Below are 21,183 nucleotides of genomic sequence, written 5' to 3'. Positions count from 1 at the left end.
GACCACCAATAGTCTAAACTACATATCTGAAATGAGGGTTCTGTCGTGCATAGAATGAGCGAGAGTGACTTGAGGCATGGAGAGACATGGCCCTGGGCGGTGACACTTACCTTCAGGTCAGTCAGATCATCCTCGTAGGCGTGCTCGAAGCTCTCCATGAAGCCCGCCCGATCCCTCCTCCGATTGTGCGCCAGGCACACGTAGCGGTAAGCCAGCAGCAGCAGCGCGGCAGCGAGCGTCGACGCGACGACGACGATGAAGCCCACCTTGTACCGCGGCGCGTCCTGCTCCCGGAACACCAGGGGCCCGATGATATTGCCGACGCAGTAGGCGACGTAGATCCCGGCCGACGCGGTCGCACGCTTCGTGTACCCGGCCGTATTGGCCAGCTGCGTGCTGAGCATGAGGATGTACCCCGGTATCCCGCAGCCGATGGTGATGCAGCCGAAGAGGAGGCCGCCCCTGTCGGAGAGCGGGAGGAGCCACAGGAGCAGGGCCGCCAGGGTGGAGAAGAACTGGCAGGTGATGGCGATCCAGCACCGCCACATGGGCCGTTTCGTCGCCAGGTACGATATCCCGAGGATCTGCAGGAAGAGCAGGGCGCCGGCGGGCATGTTGAGCAGCAGCGACTCGAAGGTGCTGTAGCCGAAGCCATTGATGATGATCGGGACGAAGGACGAGGTCGGCCCGTTGACGATGAGGGCAAAGATTGTGAAGAAGAAACAGAGCCAGAACTTGAGGTCCATGAGGGTCTCCCTCACCTGGTCGAGCTTGAGGTGGGTGTTGCGCACACCCGCGTTGTTAGACCGGATGCGGGCGACGGCGATGTAGCGCTCCCTTTCCGTGAGGCCGCGGGCGCTGATCGGGTCGGCGGGGAGGATGAAGGAGATGAGCAGGCCCCACACGGTGGTGACGCCGCCGGCGAACAGGAACATGCTCTTCCAGGGGGCGAGACTCCCCTCTATCTTGCCGAAGCCGTAGTTGATGAGGACGGCGAGGATGACGGCGGGACCGACAAAGGCGGCGAAACAGCCTATCCTGAAAGGTTGTTCCACCTTCTTGTACCAGCTGCCCTGCATCGTGGTTCAGTGACGGATCGCAGGTGGGTGGGGTTCGGCACCGCATGACCTACGCTGATGAGGACGAATATCGGGGAGACTCCACTCTCAAGAAACCCTAGGAAGAAGCGTTGGGCATAGAGGCCCTTGTAATTGAAGCAGACGGCAGTTAATAAGACACAGATGCCCCATATCGTGACCAGAACCGAGACAACGCGCGCTGTGGGAAACTTTTGAGCGAGCATTGTGATGGGCCAGCACCCAATAAGGTAGCCAATGTAGAATATTGAAGACGAGAATGAGTAGCGGTCGCCCACTTCGAGCTTCAAGTCGTCTCTCAAACCAAAGATTGCCTAGCGTCACTCGCCGTGTCAGCCATCCGACCGTGATGGAGGCATTGCATGTTGGCAACAGGACAGTGGACTCGAGTTGAAAGAAAGAGAGAACTCGGATTCTTACTGCTTGTGACAGTATCCCCTTGTCATACCACGTCAAAAAGAAAGTGAAGGCCATCACCGGTAGCAGCCTCCGGTCGATCTTGCGGATCATGTTCTTCTCTTCCAGTAAGCTCCATTCCTCGGGCCCTCCAGCGGATACATAGTCGACCAGGACTTTCGCAGCCTCATCGTGGTGGAAGCTGTCGACTGATTCCGCATTTCTAAGAGTCTTTTCGTTGCTGAGGCGGTCAACACCGTCACTCTTCAGCACGACAACCTCGAGGTCTTTGTTTACTTCTTCAGCCATAATTGCATGGAATAGAATATTTCTTGGCAAACGATAAGAAGGGTTTTGTGAACCGATGGCCTTTCTAAATAAATCATCTGGCAGGTAAGGAGCGGTCGACAACCGGTCTTCAATCTGGGCAGAGTTTTGACCATGCCAGATTTTAACCGAGGTTCATTGCAACATCAATGCATCCGGAGGGACGGGGGCTTTTGAAAGTCCATCTCAACTTTAAGAAGGGGACATCCGGTAGATCCTATGCGGGTGATGTGGCACAGGCATGTTTTTGACATTTCGCTCAGTTGCAGCCACGCAGCCGTTGGAACCTAAACCCTCGTGACGTATGCCGGTATGAGATGACAGTGCGGCCGGTATGGTTTGGACAATGCTGATTTGCCTTTTCGGACTCCAATAATGAACGCGTGCGTGCTGCTCTCGGGCGTGCCCTGCCCTGAGGTAAGTATCTCCCTGCCTTGCTAAACTCAAAAAAAAAAAAAAAAAAAAAAAAAAAAAAAAAAAAAAAAAAAAAACTTGGCTAATCAGCCTCTTTTCGACGGCTGATTGGAAGACTCGCGAATAAATTCAGGAGACACCGACAAGAAGAATAGGGGTGCTTGCTGGGTCACATTTATGTGCGCTTTATTAAAGGCTTACGTGCTGCTTTGTGAAAGTTCTGGCCAGTTTGAGCGGCCGCTGCTTGGGATATCCTTGAATGGTCACGAAATGGCATTGGTGAGCACGCTGGGAAGTACAGTGTCAGGCCGTTATGCACTGCGACCTTCCCAATCTCTTGCATCGGTCTCGACGGAGCGCCGGGACAGGCGGCTCCTGGCTGCAAGTGTAGCTTTTTCGAGTGTTGGCAAATGTGTACTCTGGTGACCGACTGGCCCGGTCGGCGCCATGTCCCTCTTGGAATCGGAAGTGGAAGTGGACAAGGTTTCGGCGGCACGGCTCGACTGCTAGACTGCTAAGCATGCTGCATAAGTTACGTTTTTCTGCAGAGGCGGAAATACGGTACGCACAGGCATTGTTTGAGTTTCAACATTGTCGTTCCGGTGGGGGAGAACCTTCGATGTTTGACGTCTGAATTGGAAAAAAACCAGGAGTTTGCAAGCTGACCTCGGTACGTGGTGGCCATCCTGTCCCTGGACTTCGGAATGGATGGATGTATGCATCCTTGCTATACTTTCGGAGTCTTCCATCAACAGGGTGGGTTGTCTTGTTGGCAGAAGATCAACGTAAACGATGGTCAGTGCAAAAGTATCGCAGGCGGGCCAAGGGTTAGGGGAGTGCGAACGGGGGGAGACATGGTGACGTGGGTGGTGCTCGTGCTGCTTACATAATTCGTGGTGGGGCAATCAGACGTCAAGACTCGTTCAACCTCGATGATTCGTGCCATGTCAGGCCAGTCAGAACGCATGTGTGGCCCCAGAAAACTTCACCTCATCAAGGGCATCCCATCGAACCATCACGACACTGTGCCTCACTCGACGTTTCAAAACAGTGCAGCTTTTTGTCTACACTTTCAATTATTGTATTGGATGGCTCAGATAAAATAAGGCCCAGCTCCCGCCCTGCCAGGTGTTAGCGAGCAATGGCCACGGCACTGAGCGCTGAGGTCCAGCTGATGCGACGCCGCGTTCGTCACATCCATATTCCTGACCTCCCGCCCAGATATGCTCCGCGCGGCCTCGCCCCTAACATACGTGATCACATCGACGCCCAGATCACCCACCAACGCGCCCTTCAAGAGGAGCCACCACGGCCCGAGGCCAAACATGGCTTCGCCAGGGTCGCGTCCAACGTCCCAACCTCGTTTACCTCGTGGGTCAAACGAGCTGGCCCACCGCCCACCGTCCTGTCCTTCACCCGTCGTCCTACTTACATCCTGCCAAAACACCAGGTGGAGAGGCAGGAACCATGGCAGGTCGAATACCTCATGAAGGCCCTCAAGAGCAGGATGAACGTCCACTTCCCGGAGCCCCCCGCGTGGTCCTCGCTGCCTTGGAGGCCCTTCTGGGAACGGGAAATGGCAGAGTCTGGCTGGAAGCACGACCCTCTCAATCATCAATGGACCGATGTTGGCGTGCTCATCATGCCCTGCGCAGAGGCGATGTTCCTCGGGCCCGGGCAGGTGTCTATTTGGCCCATCATTGATCTCAAGGACGACATACAACGGGGTTCCGTCACGATAAAGACAAAATACGAGTTCGAAAGAATACTCGAGGATACCACAATCGAACTTCTGAAGCGAGAATTTGGCATCCAAGCATTCGCCATCCCGGGATCAACTGGTGTCTGGGTCGAGTCAAGGATTCCGCCCCCAGAGTTCGACCAGGAGCGAAGTGAAGGAGACGACATAGTGAGTCGCCCAGAAAGCCTTGATGCCGCAAACCGACGCGCAAACGTGCGACGCATAGCCACCGTCCACACGTCCTTTACCGACGACATCACCCAGTGGGGTGTGTCAATCCACGTCGGTCAACCAGACCCCACATTGGAGTCCTGGACAAACTCCACAAACCCGTGGACACCTATACGGCAGCACAATACCACGACTAGCATAGCAGCAGAGCTTGCCCACATGAAGAGCTCCGCGAGCCCCCTAGGTCCGAGCAAGTATCTGTCCACGTACTACAACCAAAACGCCATGCCCGCTAGTGCCGGACAGGGTGCCATGCCTTACAGTCTCATAAAGACCGGCTCGGGGCGGAGGAGCCCCGCTCCGCTGGGCATGGACAATCGAGACATATCCACCGCATGGACGTACGAGTTCGCCAGACAGCTTGGAATTAAGGATGGCCACGTGGATCACTACAGCATGGTCGAAGCAGACGACAGATATGCGACCGATTTGCCCACAAAGACCTCTGGGGCGGGCTTCAGGTTCAGAGGAGTCTACTCGGAGGATGTGATGAACAGCACATACCGACAGGTAGACGTCCCGCACATCCTGGTCGGTAAACATGAGAAAGTGCATCCGGGAATTGTGGAGGAATCGATGCGCATAGAACATAAAGACGGGAGGATCGACTCTGTCACGCACGACGGATGGCTGTTGTCCTGGCCATTGTGGGGGATGACTCTCACCCGGAAACTTGACGAGGCCATCTGTGGCGGGCCAAGCGATACGCGCAGGAAGGTCTACGAAATGCAGAAGCAAGCCTCCTCGAGGCTGCAGCGCCGCAGGAACGAGCTTAAGCAAGTGAAGGAGGTCGAGGACGCATGGCGCGCGGACATGCCTCACCTCGTCCGGCGACCTCTAAGTGACGAAATCGTAAGAGAGCTGGCCGATCGGTCGCGCGAGATGGAGACGATTCTCAAGACGGTGAGAATGGGCACAAAGTCTGCGAAGCTGCTTGACAGTACCATCCAGATCCGGAGGCTTCTCGAGAAGCGCTTTGCGGGCGCTTTCAGCAGGAACGCAGGCACCACGGAGTCTGCCCGCAGTACCTCTTCAACCAGGAAGGAAATTTCCAAGCGAGCCCCCGGGCCGATGCAACCCGCAGACCCGGCTTCACGCTCGAAGATCAGACCCTCTGAATCTCTACCAAATCAGTCGGAGAAAGGACGAAATAGTCTCGGTGTGTCAGAGGGAGAGAGCAGCACAATGCCGCCTCGCCAAGTGAAATTTGAGGAACCGGCCGACATCACGGGAACGAAGGCCGAACAGCACACTGACAAGCTCCCAGAACGCGGGAGGGAGCCCGTAAAGTTGGGTCTCCATGCGCGGACCTTGGTGAATTTTACCAAAACAAGGGCCGAGAAGGACCAGGACGCCGTCATGAGACGCCTCGACTTGGGCAAGAAGCCCCGTGACGCCGAGAACGACGAGCCGGGGCAAGAGAGGAGACCGACGGATTCCTCGGGGGAGACCAAGAAGCGCCGGGAGGCTGCCGGCGGGAAGGAGCAAGCGAGCTGGACGCCCAAGGACGCCGGCGAGGGAACACGTGCAGGTCCGCGCACAGCCGCGAGGGCCTCGCCGTACTTGCCGAGCACGCACCAGGTGGGAGGGTTTTGAGTGCGTGGCCTCTTGCGGGGTTTCTGTACTATACCGGCGCGTTGTACGAGCGAGCATAGACGGCATAGACACTTGTATAATAGACCACTGTCATCTCTGCATGTGAATCAAAACGCTCTCCAATACACAGGCCCCCAGCGACGGGTCCATGCATGAATGCCTCGCTCGCTTCACTCACTCGTGGCCGTGTGACCTCGATCTGGTAGGAGATTAGGAAGATTAGTGTGAGTGCCGACGTTCCAGGCCAGGCGGGAGGAGGCACCTTGCAGGTTCCCGCCGCTGTCCTCCATGATACAGGGTGGCACGCGATTCGGCGCGGCACGCGCTGGTCCTCCGCCAGCAGCAACACAGGACTTGGTTCCCGGTGAGAAAAGGTGGTGACACTTCGGGATATGGAAGGGTTAATTACTTCATTTGAGGGCAATCGCAACATCAATCATCGCCAGTACCTGAACCCAACGCGGTCTTTCCATCCTGTGTTAAATCATCGATTAATCCCGCCGGTTGCAGCAGGCCTCAGTCACTACACAAGAAAGGAGAAAGCAACGAACGAATCCCCTTTCCAGCTCCTCACACGAATCCAGTGGGTTCCATCCGTCCGCCAGACACCTCGCTAAGCTCCCTTGTCCATGATGGCCTGCCCAGTCCAACCTAGGCCATCCTAAGCTTGGCTTTCCAGCCCCAACAACGTGAGTTGTTTGTCGTACTGCACATCACACGAATACGTGTCGTTCCGGTCCCTCTCTCACAGGCCCACGGACAAATAACTGTAGCGAGCTGGCATAGAAGACAAGTGCCTCCTCCGTCCATACACTCTCCTCACTAGAGCTAGAAGCTGTCTGCCCTTGGGTGTCGCAGGGCTTTATTGTGGGGTGATGGGGTTGTCGTCAAGGCGCTCGACCTCGAGCGAAGCCAGGACGAAAGCGGCGGTGCCGAGGACGCTGTTGGGGGCCATGGGCTGCTGTACGTAGTACTGCCAACCAGAAATGCAATGTCAGTACGGCCCCTGAGAGGTTGGAGAATTGAAATGGAGGGTATCAGGTTGGGAAACTCACGTCGTACGTCGCACTCGAGTTCAGACTGCACACGGCGACGGTGCCGTTGAAGCCCAGGGTCCCGTCCGGCTCCGCGGTGACGAAGTCGCGGGCGAGCAGCAAATGCGCGGCGCGACCGGCCTCCCGCGCGGCGGTGATGTCAGAAGTTTCCAGGTATCTGAGGCGGGCGCCCTTGAGGAGGGCATAGCTGAACATGGCGGTGGCGCTCGACTCGACGTAGTTTCCCTCTCGCCCGGCCATGTCAACGACCTGGTACCAGCCTCCGGAATTCTTGTCGGCGTACCCCATGACGGCCACCGCCAGGCGCTGGTACATACTGAGCAAGGGCTCGCTGCCGGGCACCGCGGGCGTCGCGGCGCCGTAAAGCAGCTCGAGCGTGTCGACGAGCGCCATCATGAACCAGCCGAGGCTGCGGCCCCAGACGACGGCGGACGCGCCGTTGGTGCGGCTCGCCCAGCTGGCCTTGCGGCTCGCGTCGTAGCCGTGCACGAGCAGGCCCGTCGTGCTGTTGTAGCAGTGGTCCCACAGCAGGCGGAACTGCAGGTGCATGTCCTCGATGGCGGCAGTGTCGCGGGTGTCGATCCTGGTGGTGGTGGGGGGCGTGACCGCGTCGTTGACCCTCACCTGCGCGCCGAGGCGGCTGTCGAGGGCGGCGAAGGGCCCCAGGGAGTACATGCCGTCCAGGTAGCTCCACTCGGGGTAGCTCTCCCAGTACCACAGGCCGTTCTCGCTGTTGCGCTGGTTGAGGCGGACGCTGTCGCGCAGGGCGTCGAGCGCGGCGCCGTAGGCCGGGTCGTTGCCGCTGAGCATGGCGTTTCCGTTGGAGAGGCGGTCGAGGGGCCAGTCCTTGACGTCGTCGATGGTGCTGGCCATGTACCTGGCCGCGGAGATGGTGCTGTGGTCGATGTACTCTTGTATCTGGGCGTGCCGGCCGTAGTAGGCATTGTAGGCGGCAAAGGCCTTCTGGACGATGCCCGCCTGGAGGGCCGAGCCTGGCGTTGTGTTGTTGGTCATGATGCCCTGCTGGCGGGCGATGATGCTGAGGGCCATGTCGGTCGAGGTCGCGTTGGGTGCATTATAGGCCTCGCTGCGGTCTAGGTTGTGCCTCTGGCTGGCAACGCCTGAGATGGCGCCGACCACAAAGAAAGAGACTAGGCACAGTAGGGCAATCATGGTCTGTTTTTTTGACTTGGTGAGGTTTTTAACTCTGTCCGGTAGGTTGTTTGCAAGAGAGCGAGTATGTTGGAAAGCAGTGCTGACAACGGCAGTTATTGCTGTGAGGATGCCATGGAATGAGGGTGGTGGGAAGACGTTGGACAGCTTCATGAGCCTAGATGTGGGAAGGCTAGGGCTTTTGGGTTCGGCTGGAAGGGAACACAAAGTCGGTTTTGCCGGAAAGCACTGGCTGCATCGGAAACTCACACAACTCATTACTTCAGTGCTGCAATGTGGACGGGTGTGGTTAACAGGAGGGTTTGTGGTCATCACAGACTTGGTCGTGGGCTGGGTTAGGTGAAGGAATAGCAGGAGTCAAGTTCCACGTGATAGCTGATAGAAAGAGCACCTTGAATCTAATCAAGGTTCTTGTTTGTATCTTTGCGCTACTGAAGTAACCTATCTGACAGGTGGTTTGGAAGCTCTGATGGTGGTGGTTTGAAAGTCCAAGGTACCTGTGCCTTAACCCATGTGTCACAGTACTGCTGTGCGGCCTTAAAAATGTAATGACCACACAGAGGAAACAGCCAGGGGTAAAAACACCTCTTAATGCCGGAACAGGTTGCTAGAAATTTGCAGTATTGCTGCTCTTGGCACATACACACGCGTGATCTCGCCAAATCAATGAGCTCGGGCTGTACGACGAGGCACGAGGTCAGGGCAACTTTACTTGGGCCTTTGCCAAAGACATTTCAAGAAGATTCACCCAATATCTCTTGTTTCAAAGCACTCTAGGACCCAGGAGTCACTTTAAGTTCTACGGGCATGTTGCTAACAAGGAGAAAGGTAGAGGAAATTAGCCAAACTCAGGCAGGCACTGTAGTATTCAAGCTTGCTAGCTAACGGTAACCGGACTTTTCTACACATAAATCACCTTCTCCTGACGTGACCCTGTTTTATTCGTTACTTCCATGAGTTTTATATCCTTAATGAAAGTCTGCCACGTAGGTGGGATGCAAAAGGCTTTCAGTTGACGTTCGTTGTCAGACTGAAAGTCACCGAGGATGAGACGAAAGCTTCTCTGCAAACTCCCAGCTAAAGAGCTGTCAGGGGGGGGGGGTGGCACTAGCTGAAGCTTTTCAGATTTCAGGCTCTAGTTTTGTAATTCAACAGATACAATCTGCTCGAAATGGTTCATGCTGTGCAGTGGAGGTATGTTACGAGGTGATGAAGCGGATCTGCCCAAAAGGGAAGCCTTGATCACCGGAATTGGGTGGCTTCCACTTTCGCCTGCCCAGCCCAACGCGTTCCGTCATCCCAGATGCAAAGAAGCATTGGGATTCATCTGAGCTTCACACCAGACCTTCACAGGATCACTGATATGGGCCATCCTCTGAATTCCTCCCTCAGTCTCTCCAGTCCCTTCTCTTGGTCGAATTCTTTCCCCAACGTCGTCTGTTCTCACCATCCACCCCTAATTTCTCCCTTCCCATCCTTTCAGTCCCAGGTACATTTTGATCTCATCTATGCCCATCTTCTCATGCCAGTCATCCCATAAACGCGTACAAACGCGCAAGGCACCATACCACAAAGGCTTGCAGTCGACTGCTCGCCAACACCGCCATAATGCACAACGAGGTCCATCAGGCCAAGTCTGGCCTGATCGCCGCCATGACGGTCTTTCTCATTGTGGACGCGGTTATCATCACCAGCCGCGTCTACGTTCGAACCTTCATGATCAGGGCGTTTGGCTGGGACGACGCTACCCTCTGCCTTTCATATGTGTGTGCCATCATCCGTCTTCCTTGCTCCTGCACCAGGAGGACCTAGGCATATTCTGACGCGTTTGGGAAGGTGGGATTCGTCATAGCCTGCATCATGGGCTTCATGTCAATCTACTTCGGATACGCTTATGATGGACCGCCGAAAGACTGGCCCAACTTCGACGAGGAAAAGGCGCAGAAGGTCAGTCGAGACACTAATGGATGCGGCGGTCGGTCCAAATGCTGACGCCGGCTGTGGGAAACAGTACCTATATGCCAATCAATTAACGTTGTATCTCACGTCCGGCGTCGCCAAGCTCGCAGTAGCCCTTGTTCTGTTCCGCCTCGCCATCAATAAGCGTTTCCAGGTCATCATCGCGGCATCAATGGCGGTCGTGATCCTTTGGACCTTTGCCACGACGCTCTTCTCCTCCTGGCTCTGCATCACGAACGGCACCACCAGTTATCTCAGCAGCTCGACCTGCACCGCCGTCGGCCTATTCCGCACGATCTCCAACGTTTTCATCGACTACTTCTATGCCCTTCTGCCAATTTTCATCGTCAAAAGAGCCAAGATGAACACATCGATGAAAGTATCAGTCTGTATTCTGCTGGGCCTGGGCTTTTTGTAAGTCCCCTATAAGCCAGCTCCGTCCCACTGACCTTCAGCCGAGCTGACCAAGACATCACCGCAGTGCGAGTGCAGCGACCATTGCCAAGCTGGTCATCATCGTGCGGCTCTCGACCATGGACAAGGACGCACAGGAGATACTCCACTACCAGCTCCTCATATGGGCCGACGTCGAGCTGGGCCTCGCCATCTTCTGCGCCTCGGCCGCCGCCCTGCGTCCCCTGCTCCGCCGGTTCCCCATGATCTGGGGTTCCGCTAAGACCGGGAGCAGCAACACGCCGTACGGGCGGACAGCCGGCGCCAGCGCGTCTTGCGATCCCCTCAGCGCCACCGAGCCGCTGAGTGCAAACGACCGTGAGCCCTCGCATGCCCCGAGTGGGTCGAGCGGGCCTTCCGGGATCCAGGAGTACGAGCTGAGCCAGATGGACTCGGATCGGTCTTTGGAGCAGCAGAAGAGGTACAAATATCAAATGCAGAGCCCGAGGGCTTGAATTGAACGAAACGATTTGAAGGAAAACAGATGACCTGGCAAATTTGAGGCCGGGGGGGCAACACATCATTCTTCTACTCTGGATGTGGAGTATTCGAAGGCAAGGGACGGGTAGATCTCTGAGGATCTGGAATTGGAGACCCACGAAGGACGTGTTTGAACCGCATGTAAAATATGGTGGTGTAATCTACTTTGGCCGAACTTGCTAGACTTCAAAGAGCTGTGTCCCGATCCATCTGGTAGCACTCCGTCTAAACTTTGTGAGGAATGAGAGGATGAAGCCAGGCGGCATGGAACGAAGCTGCTAGGGGAAACCACAATGTTAATTACGAAATGATAACTCTCAAGTTCCATCATCTATTCCATGGAGCTCTATGATACCGGCTCTTGAAGTGAAAGTGGCTTCTGCCGGAACTCTGCGCTCGTTGCGCACAAATGATCTCTCGTCCTGCACGTTGATTACCGCATCCTCAATTTCTGCAATAACTCAAAAACCCATCGCCACCAAGGGAAGACATGCATTATTCAAGGCAGATGAGAGCAGCGGCTTCATCGTTGTCCCGCGCCAGACTGGGGCTACGCGCCGAGCCGTTGCCTTTCCCACCGATGTCGCGCGCTAGAAGGCAGACACTACTGGCACCTTTAGTGAGATGTGCCCCTGGGAAGGAGACCCCCGGGAGGCAAAAGGGAGGGAAGGGAGGCGAGGGGAGAGATGAAATTGGACGAGATGCTACAGGTTGGCAAGGATGGCTTAGACTGAGTGGAAAAGGAAAATAGAATAGATGTCAGGGATATCACGTCTTCCAAGATTCCACACGCTTTGCAAGACATAGAACATTGCCTCTTAGATCTGGAGTCATCGTGTCAATAGACTGTATTCGTGGCCTCGTCGTACGTCCAAAGTGGCCGGGCTCTACCAGCGAGGCGCCCAGAAACGAGTGGAAAGCCCCTACAGAGGGCTAGAACGAGTGTGTAGAAGAAAAAAAGACCGTGATCGACCAGGTGAAAGGGACCGTCATGAGGCACTGCCCCGCTGTAGAACGGCACTTCTCACGCGCTTGGTACGGACACCACGCTGCGCAAATCCAGAGGGGGCATCATTCGTAAAGCTCATCAAACATCATCACTGGTGCCAGCCTCCATGGTGACAGCAGACAGGGGCCACCCACACGCAAGGAAAAGAGAACCCCATCTCCCCGGCTCCTAAGACGAGCCCTTCTGCTTAGGGTTCACAGGACACCCGTCCGCCGTCGAGCCGATGCAGCACGTCACCTCCGCGGCCTGGCACTTGCCCTCCGAGTTGGCGTCGTCGCGCGGCCACGTGAAGGCGGCGCCCTCGCAGGGGGCGAAGAAGCTCGTCGCCTCCAGGTTGTCCGTGTCGACCGGGCGCAGCGGGTTGGTGCACGCGCCCTTGCCGTTGTTGGTGCCCGCGTCGCCCGAGCAGCTGCCCATGCTCCAGAGGTCGAGCGAGCAGCCCGACAGCACGGCCTTGTCGGCGTTGCAGGAGCAGGTTATTGGGACGGAGAAGCCGTTGCTGTGCGTGGGGACGGTCTGCTGTTAGTGATTGCTTGTCCCTTTTGTTTGGGTGTGGGGATGGCCAGTGACACTTACACATATGAAACGTCCATGTCCACGCGGTAGCCAACATCGCCCCATGACATCAATGAACCCTCGAGAAGCGAGACGTCTCCATTCATGGGGTACTTGTCCAGGTTCACGGCGACATTGCCCGCCCACTCCTTTGGAGCGACGAGCGTGGCAGTCTGGCCCGGCTTCAGAGTACCTGTGCCAGTTCCGCCGGAGACGGGGCCAGGCACGCCCGCGTTGCCAACGTACGAGGTGCTCACGGGTTCGGACATCTTGTTCACGACGGTGATGGTCAGCTGGTCCGGCCCTGCGGTGACGCTGGCCTGTCGAGGTTTCTGGGCATGGTAGGCGATGAAGCTGTCCTGGCGCTGCTCCAGCGACGGGGGTGGGGTTTCCTTAGGGCCGTTTGGGAGGGCACTGGTGAGGGCAAGGAAGCCCATGAGGGAAAGGAGTGTGGTGTTCATCTTAGCGAACATGTTGATTTTGTTTCCGGTACAATGAAGGAGTGGAAGTTTGCTCGCTAGGAACAGTAAAAGAGAAGGCCTGCTTTGGATCTCGACTTTTGGAACTGAAGGAGGGACTGGAGATGAGCAGTGATTTAATTTGAAAGAGAGACGGGTGTGAGGCGGTATTCTTTCTTTGTAGTACTCAGCAGACACAATGTGGTTTAAGAAGTCATAAGATCGCACCACCTTTTCGACGTCGGCCGGCCCGCTGGCCCAGGGAGACGGCCGCCATAATATCAACTTGATATCAGCAGGGCACCGCTATCCACTGAGTAAGCCCACGGCCGGCTTTGCTGTCCATCTAGGATTCGCCAAGACCAAACAAACTGAAAGTTCAACAAGTCGTGCCGAGGGGGGACGGCCAGGGCCAGGGGGAAAAGTTGTAGTGTAAGCCACAGGAATAGACCCAGGGCCATAGGCCAAGTGTCCGGGCGGCCATTCGCGATAGACAACAAAGTCTAGAACGCGAGGTGGGTTCAGCAGAAAGAAGCCATACCGTCATCGTCGGTGGGCCGACTTCGACGGCTAGGTGGTTGTTGGATATAGATTGCCCCCTGCCTGATGTCTCACATATGAGCATGTCTCAATATCTCGAGTCTCCAACGAGATGCAGCACGAGAATGTAAGAGAACGAACCCATATGCACGTCAGCTTGAACTGTGCCGAGACACTCCGAGCACGTGCAGCACATCCGCCATGCACGCCTTGCATGCACATGCAGTACGGAGTACCGGTGCAGCCGGCCCATTCCGACGACCCGCCATCCGTCAGCAAGCCACATCTAGAATCTAGAGCCCCCAGAAGGAACCCGCGATGGCTCGAGTAGCCCAGGAACAGGCCTACGAGCCCACCGCTCTCCGCAAATCAAAACTCAATCACACAAAGGAGGGATACACAACCATGAAACTGGGAGGATCAGCTAGGGTCCAGGTCAGCAGCGCCCAGGGCTGTTCTCTTGTCACACATGATCTCGACTTGTTCCGAAGGCGGTAAACATGGTGGGATGAGATTATTGGTATTCGACAATCGACTGGGTAATTGCACAATATGCCCCAACGCCATACAATGCTCCAGCGGGACACAGAAAGAATCGAACAGAAATGCGGACATCGCAGAACTCGGCAGCGCTCAGCCATGAAGTGAGAAATGAGTCATCCACCAAAGATTTCTTCAGCTCGCGCCCAAACTCTCGAGGGCGCGCCTCAGCTCGCGCACGGCTGTCGGCACATCCTCGAAGTTCAGGGCCGAGATGGCCCACTTTGCGTGCTTCTGCGCCTGTGACATGGCCGCATCGTCGGCGGTATACGTGGCTGGGGCCGGCTGGCCGAGCCCGGCTGGCACCGTCGGGGCCGCACCCGAGTTGCCGAAGCTGGTTGGAGCGGGGACGACGGGCCGCGGGACGACGGCCGGCGGTAGTATGTTTCTAGGGGTTGGGTCTGCCGGTGGTGGGGAGAAGGTAGGTGGCGGGGCGACGGCTGCGGTCGAGGATGGACTCGGGGCAAAGGTCGGTGGGCCTGATGGGGCAGATGGTGCGGATGGTGCGGATGGTGCAGATGGCGGTGCGAAGGACGAGGCGGCCGGTGGTGGTGTCGGCGTCCACGTTTGAGGGGCTGAAGGGGCGCCGCCACCGGGCGTGTAGTTGGCTGGGTGGTTCGATGGCGGTGAAATAGGGGACGGCAAGGTCGGCGGAGGGTCGAAGTAGCCGGGCGAGGCGGCAGAACCTCCCTCGTCGCCATAGCCTGGCGCGCTGGGGAGCTTCAATTCCCCGTCGTCGGGCACAGAGGCGGGCGGGTCAGGGAGGACCGGAGTATGCGGCAGAGAGACCCCCGCTGAGTCCCTCTTGAGGTCTGGATCTGGCGCATCCTCCACCGTCGCAGCTCTCGGCACCTGGTCTTGTCCCTGACCCTGGCCGAGTGATTCTTCCTGTTCCCGACCAGATGGGCTGCCGAGCGCTTGGACGTCGGGATCGGTGGGATCGAGGGACGGCTGCTGCGGTGGCAGGTCCTCCTTCTTCGGGTTTGTCTCGTTGGGGTCCTTGCCCTCTTTTATAGCCCTGGTGATGCGCGCAGCATTCCACTTGGCGTACTTGATCTTCTGTTGTGTCTCAGTGTCGGGTGGCCCCCAGATGTTGACGAGGTTGAAGAAGGTCAGGGCAGCGTCAAAGGTGCTAGCTGTCTGCTGGGTGACCTTGCTCGCCTTGATTACACGCTCCGCCCTGTCCAATGTCTCCTGCGCAAACTGCTCGATGTATGCCTGGGCGGTAGCGTCGTCCATGATGGCGTCCTCGTTCGCGTATTCGTTCTTGGTCTGGAAAGAGCTCTGCTGTCAGCGCACGCTTCTTGCCGGTCCATGGGGAGGACGAGGTGATCATCGCCGGCCACACACCTGTTCCAGCTTGTCCATCAGGTTTGTTGTGTAATTGAGAGTCTCTGCATCGGCGCTGTGTAGGTTCCTAGCCAGGATCTGGTTGACCACCCAGTATTCGCCTGCCAGCAGTCAGCTAAGTTGCTCTTGCTGCCAGGGGAGGGTGGCTGTGAAGCTGCGCAAGGGGAAAAACATACACCAATATGCGACTATGGGCTTGACGGTTGACAGCTGAGCAGCCCTGGTGGCCGTCTTGTAGAGGTTGATGTCGGCCTGCTTGAGGGCCTGCGGTATTTCGTCTGCCATGGCTGGGGATGGCTTCTTTTTTTGCGCCTCGATGCGGGTGACACGGTTTGGCTGGTTCGATGGCGACCGATGCACTCGACCGAGTCTATCACTATTAATTACTCCACTTGTGGTGTCTCTCAGAATCGAGCAATGGTGGTGACAAGGAGAATAGGGTGTGCCTGGAAGCTTGTGACTGTGTTTGTGACGGCAGAGTGGGCAGCTTTGCTTTGGACTGGCTTGGCGGATACGTAACGTAATACGGAGAGACGATCGTCCTGGCCCCTCCTGCAACAGGGAGTCTAGCCTAGCATTTCCACTACGTAGAAGTACCCTGGTCACCCGTCTGTGCTCGTCTAACTGATCAAGCTCGTGCCACAGATGAGTTCAGAGGCAGGTGTGGCTGAAGCTGTCCAAGACTCCATCCAGTGTGGCATCTGAATTAATTACCCCGGATTTCTGATGTTGCTACCGTCGCTTCTAGAAGCCTTCGCCGCCGCCTCACCTCACCCGTTTCCCCTCCCTACTGCCCACCCCCTCGTATAAGTCGCCCAGCAATTAGGATTTCCTCCACCGTGGCCTTTTCGAAAATAGGCAAGACACTCAACGTGACACCTTGCACTTTCACTTCACTTAAACGTGGCAGCACCACATCGCCTGTTGCACTTCACACGAGGCAACCGGCTTCTCATTCATATTTTGTGTTGCCTCCCAGCTCCTCTCTCACTCACCAGGACATGCCTCTCCTTCAACTTTGAAGTCTAGTCAACACATTGAGAGGCACCTCGAATTGATCTAATTGATTACACACCGTAAAGTCAGTTCAACTGGCTTGGATCTGCTCTCCTCCATATCCTCTGCCCCGCCCAGTTCGAGCTCCACGGACGAGTCAACGTCTAGCAATCCAACATGCATCACCCCACTCTCTCGACTGCAGCCGTCGCCCTCTTGGCTGCCCTGCCTGCTGCCAATGCAGGCCTCTATCCCAAGAGCTCTGCCGTGCTCTCGGTCGATGCAAAGAACTACGACAACTTGATCGCCAAATCCAACCATACCTCCGTAAAGCTCCCTCCCTCCACTCCGTCCGAGACTCAGACCCAAACCCAGACCTAGACCCAGCTTGTGGTCTACTACGTTGCATGCTCCTAGATCTACCTTAGCTAACTCGTCGTCCCTGCAGATCGTCGAGTTCTACGCCCCCTGGTGTGGTCACTGCAAGAACCTCCAGCCCGCCTACGAGAAGGCCGCCAAGAACCTCGCCGGCCTCGCCAAGGTCGCCGCCGTCGACTGTGACGATGACGCCAACAAGCCATTCTGCGGCACCATGGGCGTCCAGGGCTTCCCGACCCTGAAGATCGTGCGACCCGGCGCCAAGAAGGGCAAGCCCGTCGTCGAGGACTACCAGGGCCCCCGAACCGCGAAGGGCATCGTGGACGCCGTCGTGGACAAGATCAACAACCACGTCCAGCGGGTCTCCGACAAGGAGATTGACACCTTCTTGTCCACCAAGAACGAGTCAGCCAAGGCCATCCTTTTCACGGAGAAGGGCACTACGAGCGCGCTACTGAAGAGCCTCGCCATCGATTTCCTCGACAGCATCACCGTGGGACAGGTCCGCAACACACAAAAGAAGGCAGTCGAATTGTTTGGCATTGAGAAGTACCCAACCCTGGTCCTCCTCCCGGGCGGCGACAAGGACAGCATCGTGTACGACGGCGAGCTCAAGAAGGAGGCTATGGTCAAGTTCCTGTCACAGGCCGCATCTCCCAACCCGGATCCCGCGCCCAAGAAGAGCAAGACGAAGTCCTCCACCCCGAAGAAGCCAGCCAAAGCTGCAGAGACGGAGCCCGAGACGGAGCCCTCCGCCGAGGCAGACGAGAAGATCACCGAGCCGGTGGGCGACGAGAACATCCAGAAGCCAGTCGTGTTCGAGGGCCCCCTCCCGATCCCCATCATCAACTCGGCCGAGAAGCTGGCGTCGAACTGCCTCAGCCCCAAATCGCACACCTGTGTCCTGGCCTTCGTCCCTAAGGAGAACCGCGGCGAGCCGGCTGACAAGGCCCTGGCTGCACTTGCACAGCTCGCCCACAAGCACGCCCAGAGCAAGCGCCACCTGTTCCCCATGTACGAGGTGCACACCGACGATGCACACTCCAAGGACGTCCTCAAGGCCCTCGAGCTGTCGGGAGACGTCCAGGTCCTGGCCGTCAACGCCCGCCGGGGCTGGTGGAGGCTGTACGAGGGCAAGGACTTTGGCCACGAGAGCATCGAGAGCTGGGTCGACCAGATCCGGATGAGCGAGGGTGTCAAGCGGAAGCTGCCCGAGGGTGTCGTCGCTGCTGCTGCCGAGGAGACGGAGGCTTCTTCCGAGGCCACGCCGGAGCCTTCACCGGAGCCCACGCCCGAGGCCACCGACGGCGAGGCTACTGAGAGCAGCGCTACCACTGAGCCCGAGGTCACGCCCGAGGCGGAGAAGATCTCGGAGAGCAACACGGAAGAGGAGACGTCGTGGAAGGGTGCGGACCCTACTATTCAGGAGGAGACTGCGGAGGAGAAGCCGACCGAGTCCGTTCATGACGAGCTTTGAGAGGGCACTTGTCACTAAGGTGTGAAATGTAATGTTAGCCGGCGTCTTGGTTTGGGATCGATCCTCTTTTTTTATATTAAACCCCAATTGGCGAAATGCCTTGTGGCCTGAAGGGATGAATGAGACGATATTTCGAATTGACACGGAATTGGAAGTTTCTCTTACCTCACATCCCGTCAGTGCTTTCTGGGGGGTATCATGACCTAGCATCGCAAACAACTGTCCCTCGTAACACTAAAACAACCCTCAGAGCCTCCTTGAGCCTTGTCCATTGCTATCCAGCACAATCACCCATCAATCTCCATCTCCTCCACCCCAACGCCCTTCTCCACCGCCCCCTCGCGGATCATCCTCGCGCCCCGCTCCCGCACGCACGCGTCCAGGATCTGCCGCACCTGCTTGCACCCGTCCACACCAACAGCCAGCATGCCCTCGAGCCGCGAGACCTGCACGCGGCTCTCGCACACCAGCACGGCGACGCGGTCCCCCGTCCCGCCCAGCGTCGCGACCGTGAGGCTCGGCAGCTCCTGCTCCTCCTGGTGGTTGAGGTCCAGCAGCGGGTCTGCGCCCTCGTCGCCCGCCGCGTGCGTCGAGGTGCTCCCCGCCGTGCAGGCGGCGACGTAGTCGGTCATGGGGATCCCCGCGTCGACGGCGGCGAGGGTGCAGGCGTTTATCAGGGCCGCGAGGAGGGAGCCGTCCTGCGAGAGGACGTGCAGGGAGAAGGTTATCGTGCTGTGGGGGTAGAGGTGCGTGTGCAGGGTCGAGGAGAGGGCGTGCGAGAGGGTCGATTGCATCTCTGAGATTCGTCTGCGTGCGGGGCGTCGCGCCATGTCAGTCTGGTTCTCCTCGTGCTCGTCGTGACAGGGTGCCCTGCCCTGTCATGGGTGATGGTGACGATGATGATGATAGTACGTACTTGTCGCCTCGTCCCCTGCGTTTCCGGTCCACGCTGCTGAAGCCCGCGATCACTATGCTCACGGCCACCTCGGCCTCCTTGTCCTGCTCGGACCGCTGTCCACCACCCCCTCCACCACCGCCTGCGCGCCGTGCGGACTGCTGGTCAGTCGGCCCCGTGACGACGCACATGACCTTCGTGTTGCCCATCTCGAGGTAGCTGGACCCGTCGGCGGCGGCCTGCGTGCGGATCTGGGCGTGGCACCGGCGCAGCTCGTTCCATCGCCGGCCGTCGACGCGCAGCAGGGCGAGAGAGTAGGAGGATGTGTCGAGGGGCATTGCGCTGGCGTTGGTTGTGAGTGGTATTGGTATGGGCTGATGTGAGCTACCCTGTGGAATTTCGGACGGATCGATGAGGTCTTTTGGTGCGTAAGAGGTGGCTTGTATCGGAGGAACGCGAGGTTGTGGAGAGATGCTGGCATGCAAATGGTAGTGTCGCGGGCACTGAGAACAATTGAAGCTCTGGAAGCTTAGGGAAATTTTGGTGGGGCTGTTTTCGTTGCAGGGGCCCCCGCCTGGGCAGGGTCAGGGATCTGCTCTCTTATATCATCGACATGACGTGGGGAAACATCGACGATGTGATGATGGTGTTTGACCTTCTCCTCAACATCATCTTGTGATACCCTCTATTCTCTCATGCTTTCCAAGATATTTTCTCTGCGAAACTTCGATCAAGCCAGAAAATTCACACTGTCCAAAATGCCCAACCCAGTCGACACCAGCTTAGAACCTCACACCTCAGGGCTCGCCGCCAAATTCGCCGCCGCCCACTCAGCAGAGCACCCCCTCAAGCTGTACGGTGGCTGGTTCTGCCCGTTTGTGCAGCGGTCCTGGATCGTGCTCCACGAGAAGAAGATCCCCCACCAATACATAGAAATCAACCCCTATCACAAGGCGCCAGAGTTCCTGGCCCTCAACCCGCGCGGCCTGGTCCCCACCCTCGGCGTGCCAGTCGGCAGGAGCGGCAAGGAGCAGAAGCCACTGTACGAGAGCCTGGTACTCTGCGAGTACCTGGACGAGGCCTACGCGGAAGAGAGCAGGTTCGGCCACAGGCTGCTCCCCGAGGATGCATACGAGAGGGCGAGGTGCCGGCTCTGGATCGACCACATCAGCACCAAAATCATCCCTGGGTTCTACAAGTTGCTCCAGCACACGCCGGACAAGGCTTACAGTATCGAAGATGCGAGGAGTGAGTTCCTGGGCAACATCAAGACCCTGGTGCAGCAGATGGATGGTGGTGGACCGTGGTTTCTCGGGGAGCGTTTTAGCCTTGTCGACGTGATGCTTGCCCCATGGGCCAAGAGGTTGTTCTTGGTTGATCACTACAAGCCTGGCGGCGTGGGAATTGATGAGGCAAAAGCCAAGGATGAAGGAATCTGGAACAGGTGGCAGAAGTGGTTCGATGCCATTACCTCTAGGCAGAGTGTTAAGGAGACGTGGAGTGATGATGAGCAGTACATCGAAGCCTATAAGCGATATGCGGAGGACACAACTGGATCGATGGTCGGACAGGCCACGCGCAAGGGGGAAAGGTTACCTTGAGGGTGTGAACACTACTTTCGAGCTGCATGGTCAACCTAACTTACCATTGATGTATGACACTATAGCAACAGTTTCATCACCCTTGATATGATGACACACCATCCGCATTCGTCATGAACACTTAAGCGCCCAAAAGATATTTGATTGGAGTTACTTTCATCTGCATTGGACATAAATTGCCATGCCCACATAAATGAATATCCGGGAATTGCGCGCAACGGGTCGTGAAAGGTAAGCGGTCTGGATTTGGTTCCCGGTCGGGTTGAGTTGGAGATCGATCACCTAGTTCTTAAGCGTTTTATACGGCAGAAAGCGCATTGGCGGCGATTCTGATCCGGACAGTGTCTCATCAAGAACTCAGAATCCTACTCGCAGTACTGCTAAAACATTCTCAGCACACATGTGCATAACTTAAGCTTTGGAGAAATATAGCACATGCTCTTCCTTCCCGTACATATTCGG

At 57.1% G+C, this 21,183-nt stretch overlaps 9 protein-coding genes across 9 annotated transcripts; 4 read left to right on the top strand and 5 right to left on the bottom strand.

The window, feature by feature from the left end:
• Positions 1 to 13: 13 nt before the first annotated feature.
• Positions 14 to 1,802, bottom strand: INS49_003096 (uncharacterized protein; the record flags this gene model as incomplete). Its single annotated transcript, XM_043163892.1, has 3 exons — positions 14 to 40; positions 111 to 1,068; positions 1,546 to 1,802. 3 exons carry the CDS (start codon positions 1,800 to 1,802, stop codon positions 14 to 16), a joined length of 1,242 nt encoding a protein of 413 aa, XP_043032398.1.
• A 1,573-nt stretch (positions 1,803 to 3,375) lies between these two features.
• Positions 3,376 to 5,802, top strand: INS49_003095 (uncharacterized protein; the record flags this gene model as incomplete). The annotated part of the gene is made up of 1 exon (XM_043163891.1): positions 3,376 to 5,802. The coding sequence occupies one exon, from the start codon at positions 3,376 to 3,378 to the stop codon at positions 5,800 to 5,802; it is 2,427 nt and encodes an 808-aa protein (XP_043032397.1).
• Positions 5,803 to 6,664: 862 nt separating this feature from the next.
• Positions 6,665 to 8,030, bottom strand: INS49_003094 (uncharacterized protein; the record flags this gene model as incomplete). Its single annotated transcript, XM_043163890.1, has 2 exons — positions 6,665 to 6,775; positions 6,858 to 8,030. The coding sequence occupies 2 exons, from the start codon at positions 8,028 to 8,030 to the stop codon at positions 6,665 to 6,667; spliced, it is 1,284 nt and encodes a 427-aa protein (XP_043032396.1).
• A 1,608-nt stretch (positions 8,031 to 9,638) lies between these two features.
• On the top strand, positions 9,639 to 10,897 carry INS49_003093 (uncharacterized protein; the record flags this gene model as incomplete). Its single annotated transcript, XM_043163889.1, has 4 exons — positions 9,639 to 9,794; positions 9,867 to 9,977; positions 10,042 to 10,403; positions 10,471 to 10,897. The coding sequence occupies 4 exons, from the start codon at positions 9,639 to 9,641 to the stop codon at positions 10,895 to 10,897; spliced, it is 1,056 nt and encodes a 351-aa protein (XP_043032395.1).
• A 1,202-nt stretch (positions 10,898 to 12,099) lies between these two features.
• INS49_003092 (uncharacterized protein) lies at positions 12,100 to 12,959 on the bottom strand (the record flags this gene model as incomplete). The annotated part of the gene is made up of 2 exons (XM_043163888.1): positions 12,100 to 12,430; positions 12,508 to 12,959. The coding sequence occupies 2 exons, from the start codon at positions 12,957 to 12,959 to the stop codon at positions 12,100 to 12,102; spliced, it is 783 nt and encodes a 260-aa protein (XP_043032394.1).
• Positions 12,960 to 14,159: 1,200 nt separating this feature from the next.
• On the bottom strand, positions 14,160 to 15,659 carry INS49_003091 (uncharacterized protein; the record flags this gene model as incomplete). Its single annotated transcript, XM_043163887.1, has 3 exons — positions 14,160 to 15,296; positions 15,375 to 15,475; positions 15,551 to 15,659. 3 exons carry the CDS (start codon positions 15,657 to 15,659, stop codon positions 14,160 to 14,162), a joined length of 1,347 nt encoding a protein of 448 aa, XP_043032393.1.
• An 888-nt stretch (positions 15,660 to 16,547) lies between these two features.
• On the top strand, positions 16,548 to 18,225 carry INS49_003090 (uncharacterized protein; the record flags this gene model as incomplete). The annotated part of the gene is made up of 2 exons (XM_043163886.1): positions 16,548 to 16,697; positions 16,819 to 18,225. The coding sequence occupies 2 exons, from the start codon at positions 16,548 to 16,550 to the stop codon at positions 18,223 to 18,225; spliced, it is 1,557 nt and encodes a 518-aa protein (XP_043032392.1).
• A 287-nt stretch (positions 18,226 to 18,512) lies between these two features.
• Positions 18,513 to 19,458, bottom strand: INS49_003089 (uncharacterized protein; the record flags this gene model as incomplete). Its single annotated transcript, XM_043163885.1, has 2 exons — positions 18,513 to 19,032; positions 19,142 to 19,458. The coding sequence occupies 2 exons, from the start codon at positions 19,456 to 19,458 to the stop codon at positions 18,513 to 18,515; spliced, it is 837 nt and encodes a 278-aa protein (XP_043032391.1).
• A 420-nt stretch (positions 19,459 to 19,878) lies between these two features.
• On the top strand, positions 19,879 to 20,721 carry INS49_003088 (uncharacterized protein; the record flags this gene model as incomplete). Its single annotated transcript, XM_043163884.1, has 1 exon — positions 19,879 to 20,721. One exon carries the CDS (start codon positions 19,879 to 19,881, stop codon positions 20,719 to 20,721), a length of 843 nt encoding a protein of 280 aa, XP_043032390.1.
• Between the last annotated feature and the right edge of the window lie 462 nt (positions 20,722 to 21,183).

The sequence above is a fragment of the Diaporthe citri genome, assembly GCF_014595645.1.
Source record: "Diaporthe citri strain NFHF-8-4 chromosome Unknown scaffold_1, whole genome shotgun sequence".
Taxonomy (NCBI): Eukaryota; Fungi; Ascomycota; class Sordariomycetes; order Diaporthales; family Diaporthaceae; genus Diaporthe; species Diaporthe citri.
The sequence above is the reverse complement of the archived record's forward strand: the minus strand, read 5'-3'. Positions and strand labels throughout refer to the sequence as shown.